This window comes from Scomber japonicus, chromosome 11 (assembly GCF_027409825.1).
Source record: "Scomber japonicus isolate fScoJap1 chromosome 11, fScoJap1.pri, whole genome shotgun sequence".
NCBI lineage: Eukaryota > Metazoa > Chordata > Actinopteri > Scombriformes > Scombridae > Scomber > Scomber japonicus.
Genome location: NC_070588.1, coordinates 20,217,563 through 20,232,387, shown reverse-complemented (window position 1 = coordinate 20,232,387; position 14,825 = coordinate 20,217,563). Strand labels below are relative to the sequence as shown.

General features: G+C 43.3%; 1 protein-coding gene across 1 annotated transcript in view; it reads right to left on the bottom strand.

Moving 5' to 3' along the window:
- Positions 1 to 14,825, bottom strand: part of myo16 (myosin XVI) — a 79,320-nt gene that overhangs the window by 2,210 nt on the left and 62,285 nt on the right. Inside the window, exons 28-34 of the mRNA XM_053329024.1 lie at positions 11,416 to 11,509; positions 10,548 to 10,644; positions 10,172 to 10,445; positions 8,344 to 8,726; positions 6,997 to 8,250; positions 4,331 to 4,483; positions 3,127 to 3,212 (exon numbers count right to left, since the gene is read on the bottom strand). Of these exons, the coding sequence (XP_053184999.1) occupies positions 3,127 to 3,212; positions 4,331 to 4,483; positions 6,997 to 8,250; positions 8,344 to 8,726; positions 10,172 to 10,445; positions 10,548 to 10,644; positions 11,416 to 11,509 (2,341 nt within the window). The remainder of the gene's footprint in view (positions 1 to 3,126; positions 3,213 to 4,330; positions 4,484 to 6,996; positions 8,251 to 8,343; positions 8,727 to 10,171; positions 10,446 to 10,547; positions 10,645 to 11,415; positions 11,510 to 14,825) is intronic.

Genomic DNA, 14,825 nt, shown 5'->3' with positions numbered 1-14,825 from the left:
AACTAGCATCACACCTTTACTCACACATTCTCTTTAACCCCAGCACACACAGGGGAATCATGCAGAGACACAAGGCTCTCTGTCTGTCCTTCTCAACCTGGAAGTGTTGTTATTCTGAGAAACAAACATGCGGCACAGTCCTTCTCCCACTTTAAATGCCATCACTGCCTAGACCTTGAACTGATAAACAAAGAATAATAATCTTGGTGCCACCAAATAATTCAGCAGTCGGTCTACTCTTTGTATAATGAGTCTAAACTGCTGTTGACTAGTAAACAAGCCAGTCCATTCATTCCTATCCAAGTTATTTGTCCCTCTCGTCTTCTTTCATCCTTTCCTTTTCATTTATGTCATTAGATCTTTTGATCCTACATAAACACATCTGGAATGCAGCTAATTGAAAGGCATTCTGGGTCACAGAGTTGCTCCCATCTCTTGAAGGAACTCATGGTAATGAACCTATTTCCAGACAACACGCCAGATTATTGAGGTAAGGAACCAAGATAGAAGCGAAGTCCACCCTTCCATGTTTCAATGGTAACAGTGAGTATAAACAGCTTCACTCTCACATTCTCACTGTCTCACACACCAGCTCTTACTTACAGATAATTAGGCACAACTGAATGAAGATTTTAAAGGTTGTACAGATGCTGAAATGCTCTGAGATGCTGAAAAAGGTTTAAAAGGGGATTGTGTAATGGATTCAGCAACGTAAAACTCCTTCAGATGAATAAGAGAGCTGCAGTTTTCTAACAGAAATGAGGGCGAAAAAAAAACAAGTTGAAGAACAAAAGCAGAAGTGTCACTGATTCTAGGATCATCATCAGACTTTTTGCCCCAGGAGAAAGGACAGATAGCTAATCTGATTCCAGACCAGTATTAAAGAATAACAAGCACAATAAATAAAGGGAACATGTAAAGCGGAGATGATGTCCTGCAAAAGCAGTGATTTTCAAGGTTTTTTCAAGGACCCACATTTTCACAAACTGAATCACTGGATCATGAGTACTAATAATTTTGATCAAAATATTATTGTAATTATATATTTTTCCTGCCATAAATACTACTGAATCCATTGTGACTTAAATGAATTCAAGATGACCACAGCCTTCATTCTTTAAGAAGGAGCAAACCTTTAAAGTCTACAGCAGGGAAGTCGTCCATACTCCAAAAATAGACTTTGGGGTGGAGTATTACTCGTACTTTAAACTTAGACAAAACTTCCAACTTCTGAAGCCTTTAAAAAAAAACCCCAACAAAATAAGGGTCACTACTGGCATGATCCTGCACGAGGTCTATGAAAAACACTGCTATTAAAGGGTGGAGAGCAGCGAGGCATGACATACACTCACCACATCCCTACATGTGGACAGGGCTCCCAGTGAGCCCCCCCCTGCCCCCCTCGCTGTTTTAGAGGGCGGCCCCTGCACCGAACGGAGAAAAGTTGAGATGACCCCTCTGGAAGATAAAGGAGGGAGTGAGAGCGACAGCCAAACTCATTAGAATCAAAGGGAGAGAAACAGACACATTTGGGTATAAGAGAACAGCCCAATTGTTCACACTCTATGGAAAACCTTGAATGACATTACCACCAAGAATGTGCTTCAAACTTGTTTAAAGACCCACACAGCCTCAAAACTGGTGTGCTGGCACACATAAAAACTCAAAAGAAGATAAAGTTGTGAATACAATATTGAGTCAACCTGAGGATTGTGAAGTGGGTACACAGCATGCCTGCACTTCTTTTGTGGAAGTATCTTTCAGACGGTGGGTCTTAAGCTGCTCTGAAAGTGGCTCACTGTGTGCTTTGCTCAATTTTGTGCTTTAGGCACCAATGATAGTGCTGCTCAATCACTGACTGATGCAGTCTGTGATGAATCAGAATCAGATTCAGTTTCAGTGTGGTGAAACTTTCTTTTGAGTGCAGACAAGAGCAGCTGTATTCAGTAAGACATGATGCAGTGAAACAATAACAACAAAGAATGTTAAGAAGAGTATTTACAGTGTGGACTGTATTGTGTAAGACTTTTATTATAAAATGTCTTCCAGATGAAACCAGTATAGGGCTGTAACGTGTGTAGTAAAAGCCAAAATGGCAACATCCGTTGATCAATTACTATTCTGGCAGCTAATGTCCTGAATAAATATATATTCTTGTTTTCGGCTCACTGCTTAGCCTGTATAATCTTCCTAACAGAACAAAGGGAGAAATTGTCTGTGTGTTTGTCTGTGTGTGTGTGTGTGTGTGTGTGTGTGTGTGTGTGTGTGTGTGTGTGTGTGTGTGTGTGTGTGTGTGTGTGTGTGTGTGTGTGTTAAAGAGAGGGTTAGGACTGAAATAGAGAAGATGTGAGTATAATATTTGTAATTTATCTTTTCTGTGCCAGTGAATATTTGGCAAAACAGGTTGTGACAAATCATCTCAAATGTTGGGAAATTATACAAAATTATATTGTAAATCTAATACACCAAGCTAATTCTTCAGACTACGCAAGTAACTTTGTGGCAAGAAAAAAAGGATCAGAAGTGTTTCTTAGGCTTTAGGCTTTTTTTAAATGATAAACAAGGTAAAAAGAAGAGCAGATCAGAAGATACAGCACGTGATAATCATCATGATCATCATGCCTTGTGTCTTACTGTTTATGTTGTGACTGCTTCTCCCTGCCGGGGTTTCTATGTCAGTCATGTGAGTGTAAACAAGCTGGTAAGCTCTTATATCTTTATGTTTTCTAACATAAAATCTATTTATAAGTTTGTGGCGTTTGTTTGTTTTGAAAACATGGTTTCCACTTTGTGTCAACATGTATGTGTGTGTGGAACATGTGTGTGCATGCATACAAATTCGATGCTGTAACTATACACCTGTAGTCGGAGACAGAGAAAGCATACGTGATGAGTGGTGCATGTTGCTCAAAAGATGTCAATATGTCAAAGCCAAAACAAAATACAGGCCTGATATAGCTTTAATTAGGAGTATGTATGTGATATGTGTTTGTAAGCATGTATATGTGCGTGCAAATCACTGGTTGCCATCAGTGTAATGTGTTTCACATCAATTTATTGTGATAACATTACACACATACAGTACAATGTATATGTGTGTCTGTGTGCCCGTCCTGCTGTCTTTACCTGAGTATGATGGCTGTCCATGTGTCTGTGCAGAGAGGCTGAACTGGACGAGTTTGACTTGCTGTGACTGTCATCCTCCAACAACCCTGCACACACAATATCAAAACCAATTTCACAAAGCGCCAATATCAGAAGTCCTTCCACACACAGGTAAGTATAGACTGAAAGACACCTCACTCTTCAAGCATAAGCAGCTGGCAGAGGGGTTGAGGTTTTTTTTTCCCCAAAACATTTTTCAGACACACTGTGGTCAATCTTTTTTTTTTTTTTTTTAGGACATTTATTTTATGTGATGTCCCTCTCTCATTCTTTGTAACACCTTCTTCTCCTCTTGCATTCCTATCTTCTCTGCCTGTGGAGTGTTATTATTTCAGGAATCTCCAAGATGAAATTATGTCATTATGTGACTATGTTGTTATATTTTAAAAAGGGCAAAAGGAGAGTAAATAGTTTAGTCTGGCCTTGCAGATTACATTCTTCATTCCACAGGTTAAGTCGGTAGTGTTAGCCTTTTTGTAGGACATTAATTACAACAGTAGTCAACAGTATTCTTTAATAAGGGCCTCGTGGCCTTTTAGCTGCTTTCAGTTAAACTGTTATTATAGGTAGCTTGAAATCCAAACAGTTGTGCACTCTGCTCATCTAGAAGCATGCCTACACACACCAACATGACACCTACACTGTGATATAAAACCATGACAATAAATAGAAGTACATATTTGGGTGGTTTTGTAGGCTGCAGAGGTATTGGTGATGTATTTTAGCCACAGAGAGCTAAATACAAAATATACAAATTGTGATAACTGCAGAATTTGAATAAAGTTGAAACATTTTTACAGTAACTCTAAAGGTTGACCCTCGGCCTCAGTTCATTATGCGAGTCCTGTACTATGTGTTGTACTGAACTCTGAGCTGACACTCTCAATAACAAGGTATAGTTATAGTTATAGTTATATTTTTAATATTTCGTACATTAATTTAGCCTGGACTTGTTATTCACTAAGCAGCTGTACACGTAGGCATTCATGGAGAACTTATTCTATATTTACTTTTTAATTCGATTCGAATGATTTGTTTTTGGTCTGGTATGTATTGTTTGCTTCACCCTCGACTTCACCCGCATGGACAATATAACAAGTCATCTCTACAAAAAATAATACAATTTGATTTATGAAATATAAATGTACAATATTCAGGCTGTTACCGTTGGAGATCTGGTTGCCATTTTCTACGGGGGCGGGGCTTGGAGAGTGAAGAGAGTGGTTGTTGGCGTTCTTATCCTGTAGCTGCAGAGATGGAGAAGTGGGGGCAGAGCCACAGTCTTCACGCCCAGGTAAATTGATATTGGAATTGAATCCTGGGAGGAATATAGCCAGAGGAAAACACATTAGGTGGCAGTGCGTGTCACACACACCAGACATCTGATACAGTTAATATTTAGATTTCATCACGCATAATATCATCATGGTATGGCAAATTCCAAAATAGTGCAGTAAGGTTTTTGGTTTGGCAATATTGGCAATAATCAAATGTAATTTAGCTACCCATGTATGTTACTTCCTGCTTGCACATCTTCCCCAGCCTTTGATACAGTATTCATTCAGCTCTGTCTGGTAGGAAGGTGACTCCATATGAACTGCTTTGCCCCTGCTGCTGCGTCTCAGGGCTCACACACTATCACACTCTGAATGAGTAGCTGTCGGTTGGTACATATGTGTATGGGAGTGTGAATGGGAATTTGTCAGCTGCTGTCCCACATTGAGAATGTGTGCCTCCTGGTCCCCCCATGGTCACAAGATGCCCAAATATAAACTTACCACCCTCTACTAGACATCCCATGGGATAGGTGTGTGTTTATGAGCGAAGACAAGGCCAGGTAGAGATAGTTCATGTGAGGCTTGCATTCTTAAGGGATGAATCACAAGAGTATTTGGATTTGTACAATGAAGACTATAATGAGGATGAATTATCCAATTTGTGGAATTTTGTGTGCTGCTGTTAAAGCAGGAGGTGTCTTATGACTGTGATTTCCTGAAGCCTGCCAAGACCACCTGCCCTCTTCCCCTGGCATTCCTGTGTTTTTTTTTTCATTCCCTGAGGATGAGGAAGGGGAGGAGGAGGGACAGGCAGCTGCTCTTCACAGAGATATCTGGGATAGCAACTGTAACCCCTGGCCACTCCCACAGCGTCAGGTATCACACTCACTCATTTAACAGGCGAAAGGGAACAGAAGTAGGCCATCCTGCTAAGCCCATCGGCATCCCTCTGCACTGTAATCTAAGCGGACCGCCCACTCAAAATAACAGCAAGGTTGTTAACCCCGGTGCCAGGTTCCCCTGTCACACACACTGTTTCCATGATGCCAGCGCTTTTTTTCTGCCCAGGTCCGGGTGCTGACGATCAGCCGATTGCAAGATATGACGTGAAGCTTGTGTCATTGTGGGCATTCACACCGTCTCTTATAAGGAGTTCGGCTTCCTGCCCCTTGAACTTGTCACCATTATAGCAACATGACACAACTCTGTCATATACAAAACAAGCAGGCCCACAACTGTATGAGGCTGTAGCAAGACGACTGATTATTGACACGGACAGCTAATACTTTCACTTGTCTGTAATTTTTCGAGCTCACCTCTTAGATAACTGGTGAGGATGTCCCTGTTTGCTGCTGGGCAGTCACACCGCCTTCAGTAGAACATGAGTGAGCTGTTAAATATTTGATACTCATCCTCATCATTCTACTGCTCATGTATTATTAACCAAGCCACAACTAATACACTTTGAGGAAACAGACACTCAGATGAAAACAGAGTGAGACAACACACTTTCTACCTTCCCTGATGTGCCTGAGCTCTCTGAAGCTGCAGTATCAACGGATAATTGAAAAAAGCACCACAAAGTAATCTCTTTGTGGGTTTGAAACCTCTGACCCAAGGACCCTCCCAGTTCACTGACTACGTGTGACAAATATATTTGTCCTCCTTTTGCAAAGGTCAACCTTTGCATCAGTGTCCCAGAGTCTGTATGTGCTCTGCATGCAGTGCACTGAGCTGCACACACTAACATGGCAAGATCATCCTTAAAGTGCAGTGTGATGCTAAATGGGCTACACCAGCTAGCTCATTAGCTAACATGTTAGAAGGCAGCTGCAGCAGCCAAAGGGCACCGGGCTGGAGACTTAAACAAATGGGCTGCCTCAAGTGGGCCGAAGAGGGTGGTTAGCTCGAGCACCTGAATTAATGTAAGAAGGTTCCACATGTAGAGATGGGGGATTCATGAAAAAGCTGTTGGGTGCCGGTAGGTCACACCCCTCTCCCACTCAAACATAGAGCATGTGTGTTAACGCACATGCACACACCAACACACAAAAAACAGGGTTATTACTTACCTACAGCCCTACACTACTTCAGCAGTACAGAAGGTAATCACCCAGCACCCAATAAATCATCTGGTAGAGAGCAGGCTGAGACTTTGATCATGAACTCATCACAGTAGATAGAACACAAAATGGACACATGCATTCCAGCACAAACGTGCGTGCACACACAAAAATACACATGCACGCAAGCGGGTTGAATGGGACATTGTGAAAAATTACAACAAAGCAAAGGTTAACTTCCCCACCCCCTACATACATGCTCAGAAACCATCAGGTTCACATATTGGTGGTATGGCCTCATCCTTAGTGGACGATTCAACCATAAATGTAGATGCACTGAAACATGTTGACTAAAGAAAAATAGAAGAAGGGGAGAGGTTTTATTTTAGCCTCTGGTGCAATGTGTGTAAAACAGTGTATGTGCTTATCTCTCTGCTAGTGTGTTTATACTGTGTGTGTTTGGGTGTCTGTGTAAGCATTTACTAACACACCTCCATCTCTCATCTTGCGGCCAGACGTGGACTTCCTCAGCAGGCTGCGACCAGAGCTGAACAGGGTGTTGAGCTCATCCAGGGGGCTGGTCAGGGGTCTGCCATTGGCTGGGTTGAACAACAAGGGGGAGGAAGAGCATGAATGTGCTCTCCGAGGCTCAGGACGGGACATCTTCACTGGGGAGTAGGGTGGGGGCTTCCCTAGTGGTTCCCCACCTGCCCTTTGTGAGGACGATGTTTTGGGGGAGTCCGAGCTCCCTATGACAGATGCTGCTCGAGTCAGAGCAAGGAAGTTGGCCTCAGGTGGGAAGGGGAAGTGCGAGGGTGGTCTGTAGGGGGGAGGTGGGACACTTGGGGGAGGAGGAGGAGGTGGAGGAGTGAGTGGAGGAGTGGACTTCTTCTCTGGCATGAGAACAGTGAGGCTAGGAGAGGAGTCAGCCCTCTGGCGGGCATATTGTGGTGACAGGGGGCTGTCTGGGCCAGTCGCATAGTTCAGGTTTGTCTCAAACACTGGCAGCTTCTTGACCTCTAGAGGGGTGAGTGGTGACTCATCTGAAGCAGGAGAGCAGGTGACAGGGGATGGGGGAAACACAAGGAGAGGTGGACGATGGGGGAGCAAGTTGGGAAAGGGGGCAGGAATGTCACAGCTGCCATCTTTTCCATGCTGACTTTTGGGAGCTCCACTGCTAGATGTACTCTGTGAGTGAGCAATGTCCATGGCAGCAGTCACCCCAGCTGCCATCCGTTTGATCTCACCGCTCTGAGGGGGAGATGTCCCCAATCCCACCAGGCCCAAGCCTAAAGCCTCCAGTTTGGCAGCCTTGGTAATGACAGCAGGTGGTCCACCATCTTCAGAGGGGAAATACTTCATTTCCTCATAGACAGCCTCTGAGTCAGCCAACTCTGGGCTGTCAGGGGGCTCCTGGAGGCTCCGGGCCCGAGGCTGGGAGCTCAACATCTCTATGTACACGTCCTCTTCATCTTGGCCCTGGTATAGACTCAGTGCTACCCCTTGTGGAGCATCTACAGAGGCTGCTCTCTGCATCAAGCCTCCAAACCCTCCGAATCCCCCAGCACGAGACAGCAGGGCCAGTTTTACATCAGCAGGGCGCAGCTGGTGGAGGTGAGGTGCTACAGCGTTGATCTCCTCATATGAGCCTGTCAGCTTAGTGTTGGGACTGCGCTTGGGTTTGGGGGGTGGCACCTTCCTCATGGTTGTGTAGTCATCACTGTGGGGACGGGGCTTGGACAAGCCTGAGGAAATGATAAAATAGCACTTAAATACAGAGAAAGACAGCACTGAAGCACATCTGTTATATCCTGTAAAGACCGGTAGAGGTGATATACCTGCAGGGTCTGTGGGGGACAGCTGGGATTTAGGGGGGCTTCCAGCTGGCGAACCATAACCTTCTGGAGTGGGGCACTCTTTGGCTGCCATCACCAAACCTGCACTGACTGCTTCATAAGATGCACTCAGGCGGGTGTTAGGGTCCCTCTTTGGTTTTGGAGGAGGTTGCTTCCGAGGGGAGGAAAGACCTCCCCCCCCTGCTCCCTCCTCGCTGGTATGAGCTACTTGCTGTAGGGTGGGTTTGATGGATGGACTGGCAGAGGAATGGCCCATGTTCTCCATGGCAAGGGGAATGGGTACTGAGCTTGATCGAAAGTGGCGAATAACTCGACTGCTGCCGTTGACTGTGCCCTCGTGGACTTTAGTACTTTTTTCCACAACCCTACAAATTGGATGAAGAATAACATGGTTCATGATTGAATGGAAAAAAGGAACTACATATATATATATATATATACACACATATATGTATATTATAATGATCATTTGTATTGCCTCCAATGATTGCCTTCAATGATTCATGCTTTTCACATAAGAAGCATAAAAGCTGGAGCTAGAGGTAAATCTTTTCCATTGAGATGAGCAGTATTCCAGTATTCTCAACTGAATGTACGCCTGCTTCAACTGCCACAAATGTGAGCTAAGGAGGCCAATTTGAGGATAAAGAGCAAAGAGATTATGCTTTAAATCTAATCTCATTGCAGTAATTTGATAACATCCAGTTTGATATTTCCTTCACTAATCTGGGTGAGCCATCTGTTGGTTGCATGACTGCAGGCGAGGGTGGGCCAAACATGTGTAGGTGATGGGGAAAGGCATTTAAATACCTGGAGAGAAATTAGGTGTGTTTGGGTGAATGTGTGCATGTGTGTGTATAATTGCTTCTACAAAACAGCCACCATGACTCCTGTCCCAGTCTGCCTACTGACACCCCTCCTCCTGTTAGAAACCTCTCTGTGCTCCTGTCTCCTGTCCCAGCAGCAGATGTTAGATGCACAAGGACACATGGAGGACACACTCATCATTCAATCATGTGCACGTATGTTTCTTTTTATCTTTCGACATATATTGCTTTATCCCAATGTGATCAAAAAGTATTGTGTTTCAGAATTTTGTGTTTCAACCTTGGCCACTGCTCATTAAAATGATATACTACAGTAAGTCATTTTTCTGATGAAATACATGTTTCCTTTTCTGTATACAATAATATTTCGGGGAATACCATAAAAAAGGCCATTGTGCGTGAAAAAGTAGGAAATGGACTCTTCAAAATGACGGTCTTTCACCTCTAAATAGCTGAGTAGGGAGGAATAAAAAAGGGCTACAAGAGTAGCCCTTTTTTATTCCTCCCTACTCAGCCCTCCAGGGTTGTTCCATTTTCTGCTGGCATTATACAGAATGTAATATTAGTCTGAGATAAGGCAGAGATAAGGATAGCGTACTATAGCTGCAACACAATACTTGTAAAATTTGATAATTATCTGACTATTCATCATGAAAGTTTCAATTAAAAGCCTACAGAGCATAGGGGATACAATGACATCATTAATCACAAAACACATGCCGCGCAGTCATAGACACACACATGCAGAACCACACGCACACACACACACACACACACACACAGTTGATTCTGTGTGGTTAAATCTGCAGTACAGTAGAGGTCTACAAACCTTTAAATGAAATGAACAAGGACAAAATAACATTACGAATTCAGATGGCAAATGGGGGAAAAAGTAACTGTATATACAGTACATTGCATTAATATTTGATCATCAATTTTTCCTTTGAGAACTGTCTGAGGGCACGTGTGGGTGAAATTGTTACCTCCTGACAGGCTGATCTTCCTCCTTGCCCACTGGCTCAGGCCTCTCACCAAGTGGTGGGCTGCTGCCAAGGGTGTTGAGAAGGGTGTTGCCATGGCTGCGCAGGCGGTCACTCTCTCGTGCGATGTCGGATGCATTCTGAATGACTAACTGGTCATAGGTTCGCAGCCCCATGTCCTCTGCCCCCTGCAGGAAACGCTGCACACTGCACTCTTCCTTCTGCTGCGACGTCAGTCTGCGATGAACATGCCGTCTGGCCAGCCAGCCGCGCACAACTGTGATACAAGGAGGAGAAAGACGAAGACAGAGGTGTCAAGCAGAGAAAGACAGATGAAACCTAAAAGAACAACTTGGCGGTTTGTTATTTTGGATGTTACCTTTCTGACAGGTGACGATCTTTTTATGAAGCTGGTAGCAGCGGTCGTTGAGCTGGTCTGCCTGCCAGTATCTGAGAAACACTTTACTGCTGCCCATCTACACACACAACAACACAAATAAATCTGGTCAAACATATACGCAAAGGCATTGTTATACACTGCACTGCCATCATCATCAGCTTCAGGCAGTAGCCAGCACTCTGTGAGGCTATTTTGTGTTGGAAATCTCTGAAGAGTGGGACTTGCTAGTTGAGAGGTTTGAGAGCAGTGATGTAGTAATGATGTATGACAATGGGTGGGTGTGGCGTGTGGGCACGGTGTGTGTTTGTATGTTGACAAAGCATTCACTTCCTGGACTTACTGAGCATTTTGGGGGGTGGAAGAGGTCACTCTATACCAGGTGCACAGAGCCAAGGGGGTGATATGCTTCCACAGAGAGACACTATTCATTCCAACACATGTTACTTGTAAGAGTGTGTGCATTTGTAATTCAGGGTTGTGTGAAAAAAGTGTGTGCGGGGCATTGTGGAAGAGTGCGCATGCATGTGTGAAGCGGGAGCTGATGTGACCTGTAAGGTCACACACTCAGACACAACAGCAGTCTGGCAGACAGGACAGAGAGGGGTGGGCGGAGGGGTCCATGCTGCTGTTTGTGTGTGTGTGTGTGTGTGTGTGTGTGTGTGTGTGTGTGTGTGTGAGAAGAATGATGATGAGGTGGGACAGCTGGAACGAGTTGTCAAAGATTCCAAGGGATCTTTCAAATAGAGGGCTGGGGATTAAGTCATTTGGCAAATCTTTTGTTATTGACGGAGACAGAAAAAGACAGACAGACAGACAGACAGACACAGACACAGAGACACACACACACCTGCCATCCCTGGAGTTTGGACTGTTGCAGAACTGAGCGACATCTCTCCTCTGGTGACAATTTCTTCTTGTCTAGTACCACGAGGTCTTTGTATCTGAGACACACAGACACCAACAGAAAACATCAGAGCTGCAGGACAAAAGATCTCAAAGTGCTGAACTTAAAAATTTTGATGGAAATCTTGTCACACCACCCCCTTTTCAAAAACAATGGGTTCAAAGGTCAGGGGGGTTATACGGCAGACCAGCCAAACAGCATCTGTTCCTATTGGTTTTGCCCTGGGCAACAGTTGCTATGAATGGTCAGCTGGATGGAGACAGTGGTTTGTTTGTGCCTGGGATGGTGGGGGAGAAAGGGAAAGTGAGCAAAATTGACATCCAATTCACAGACAGATATAACCAGCTCTTTACATCTACACAAATGTAGATGTTTCATGTTTTCACTGTAAAGGTGACAGAAGCTGGCTAATGAATGGAAACTTGCCAATTTTAACACCTGGACCAGTTTAGGAAATGTAACTGGAGTAAAAACATTCCTTCTTTCCTAAACATCTACTTCTGAAGGACAGTTTGAAGGCCTTAACTTTTAACTGCCCCTGAAAGACTCTGAAGCCCCACAGTTTGTATGAATGTAAACATAAATGTACTGAAGAACAATAAGTGAACGTAGTCAACTTTGTATAGATGCAGTTTGAAAAAGGATCAGCCAGCATACACAATATGAGGACCTACTGTAGAGTAGAGGGATTTCCCAATTATTAATACTTCTCAGGAATATATACACTCTTTTCCTGGGATTCCCAGGATTTGTCGACATCAGTAACTGAACTGCAGGAAATGAATATGGGTAATAACTATGTTTTTTCATTTTTATAATATTTTTCTTCCATATATATTTAGTTTATGTGGTAGTGGGACAGCAATTCCTTTTTTAAAAAAGGTTGTCATTAAGGTGATAGCTCATAAACTCATACGCAGTTCATCTCTCAATTCTGAAAAACTTGAGGGCGATGTTTACAATCCATGCAATTTATTCATTGTTCTTATCAACTTTTAAGACCCATGCCATTCCTGCTGTTCACTAGCCTATACTATGTTGCACCACACTGTCAATGTAACTATAACATTAAGAGATATGTCACATATATGAGTTTCTGAATAAAATATCTATAACGACCAAATATACTAAATACTACAAACTTTCTTTCAGTTGGTGTGGTCTACTAGTGCTTTGTCTCTTCTGTTATCAATGAGAGGCAGAGCCAGCTGATGATGTCACACATCTGATGAGGTAAATATAACAAGCAGATGGCTGGAAACATAAACCACTTGGGTTGTCAAAAGTGAGTAAGTGAGTGAACGTAAATGCGCAATGTTTTTGATTTGCAGGATTGGGGTCTGTCTGAACTCTCCCTAACCCTCTCTCTGTATGGAAATACCAGTCTTGCAGACAGCACACGCTGCCCCCCAGGGCCCATAAAACACAAAGGAACTGTGTAAACCCATGACCTCTCCTATGAGGATATGAAAACCATCGATGGTCCCCACTTTTACAAGACCCAAGGGAGCTTCATGTGGAGTCAAGGAAGTGAAATAACCCCTGTGATAAGAGTTTAAATGGAAGGCTACAGAGTGCTAACGCTGTTCTCTGTGACCAAAGGGCCATCAGTGACCACTGTTATTGAACCTCACAAAGGTAGTAAAGGCAATGCAGCTGGAATTTAAACCACTCACTTCCTCTCTGAAGCTGCCCTTGACCAGACAAACATCAGACAAAATTTCAGTGGGAAATGACAGATATTATTCTGTAGGTAACTTAATTACCTTCAAATGTGTGTGTTTATCTTCCAGTGGAAGGTAATAAAGACCCATTTGGAATATACAATAAAATATTGGAATATACATAAAAACCATGAACCATATGTCAGTGAGTTGCATTTGTGGCATTCTCTTTGAATACTGATGTCTCTCCCTCTCATCCATTTCAAAACAGTGAAGTGACTGAAGACAGCGACACACAGAGAGTGCTGGGATTTACAGAAACAAGGTTCAAGTGATTGTATTTGACCTTACACATTGTCAGAAAATAAACCTGACCACAAAACACATAGTGTATCATAAAAGACAAATAAAAGCAACAGTAAAAGAGATTTCCTCATAAATCACTCTGGTTACCAGGACACTAATGTAATTCGCTTCGGGCGCCTCTATGACTTAGTAACGTGGCCTGCATGGTTTCAGTGTGAAAGTGTGTGGTTGTGTGCACACATTGGTGTGTTTGTGTTCATGAAAATATAGCAACCTCAAGATTAATGGATGATTTATTGGCCTGTCATTTTGATTAGTCAAGGGTCGGAGCCTGTTTTGAAAGAGTGACAAATTGAAAGAGAAAATAAACTTAACTAAATTGAGATAGTGTGCCTTGAGAGCCAGACTCAGAGAAAAAAAGGAAGGATAAAGACTGAAATGAAGAGATTGAGAGGAAAGATGAGAAAAAGAGGCAGGCAAAAGACAGAAAAAGAAATTGAACTTCAAAGGAGAGAGGGTGTGAGGAACCATTAGCCTCTTTTATACAGCCTGTTCAAGGCGGGAATGTTGCACCACTATTCCATCTCGCCGTTCTGTTTCAAATGTACGAACAAGAACAAGGGACACTGACCCAACATTAAGCCGGCACTGGAGGTAGTCATATGGCCAAATCAATGTCTGTGTATAAGGGAGCTGGCATGGCCACACAGTCAACCCTAAGCGCCTACTATACATGCTATTTAAAATCACACACATATTCCATGCACAAAAGCAAAGTAGGCATAATGAGGGATCTTTCTTTTCTTTCTGTATCTTCTTTACAGCAATATTGCGGGATCTCTCTTTAAAACGGACTAATGATAAACAGAGTGAGAAAGATCTCTGTGAAGACAGCAAAGTAGTCCACCCCCACTCTACAGCAGCTCCATACTTGGCCAAGTAGGGACTCATTCATTCGCCTTGTCTGTGTTGAACCCAGTGGAAGGGAGAGAGATATGAATGGCACTCGGACTGGGTTGACTAGTGTCTTTGTGAGTGGCAGCCTCTTAAATTAAGCATGGCCTCAAAGTATAAAACACAGAACAGGGACACAAGTCAGACAAAGGCACATATAAAAGGTTCATTTGTATGAACAGAAAAACAAAACACATGTACACAATGCACACACACCAATGACGTGCAGTCAGACATTACTAGTCAGACAACAGTAATTTGATTGCTTTTTCAGCAATGAGGTATATAAGGGAATATGAAAGCAATTTGAAATTCAGTAATTGTATTAGATACTTCTTGCGGTAACACTCTGGAGGGTTTACTTGTATACAGTCTTACCAGGAGTTTAATGGTAGAGTTGACATTTCGTCCCCCCCCCAGTGTGTTCAG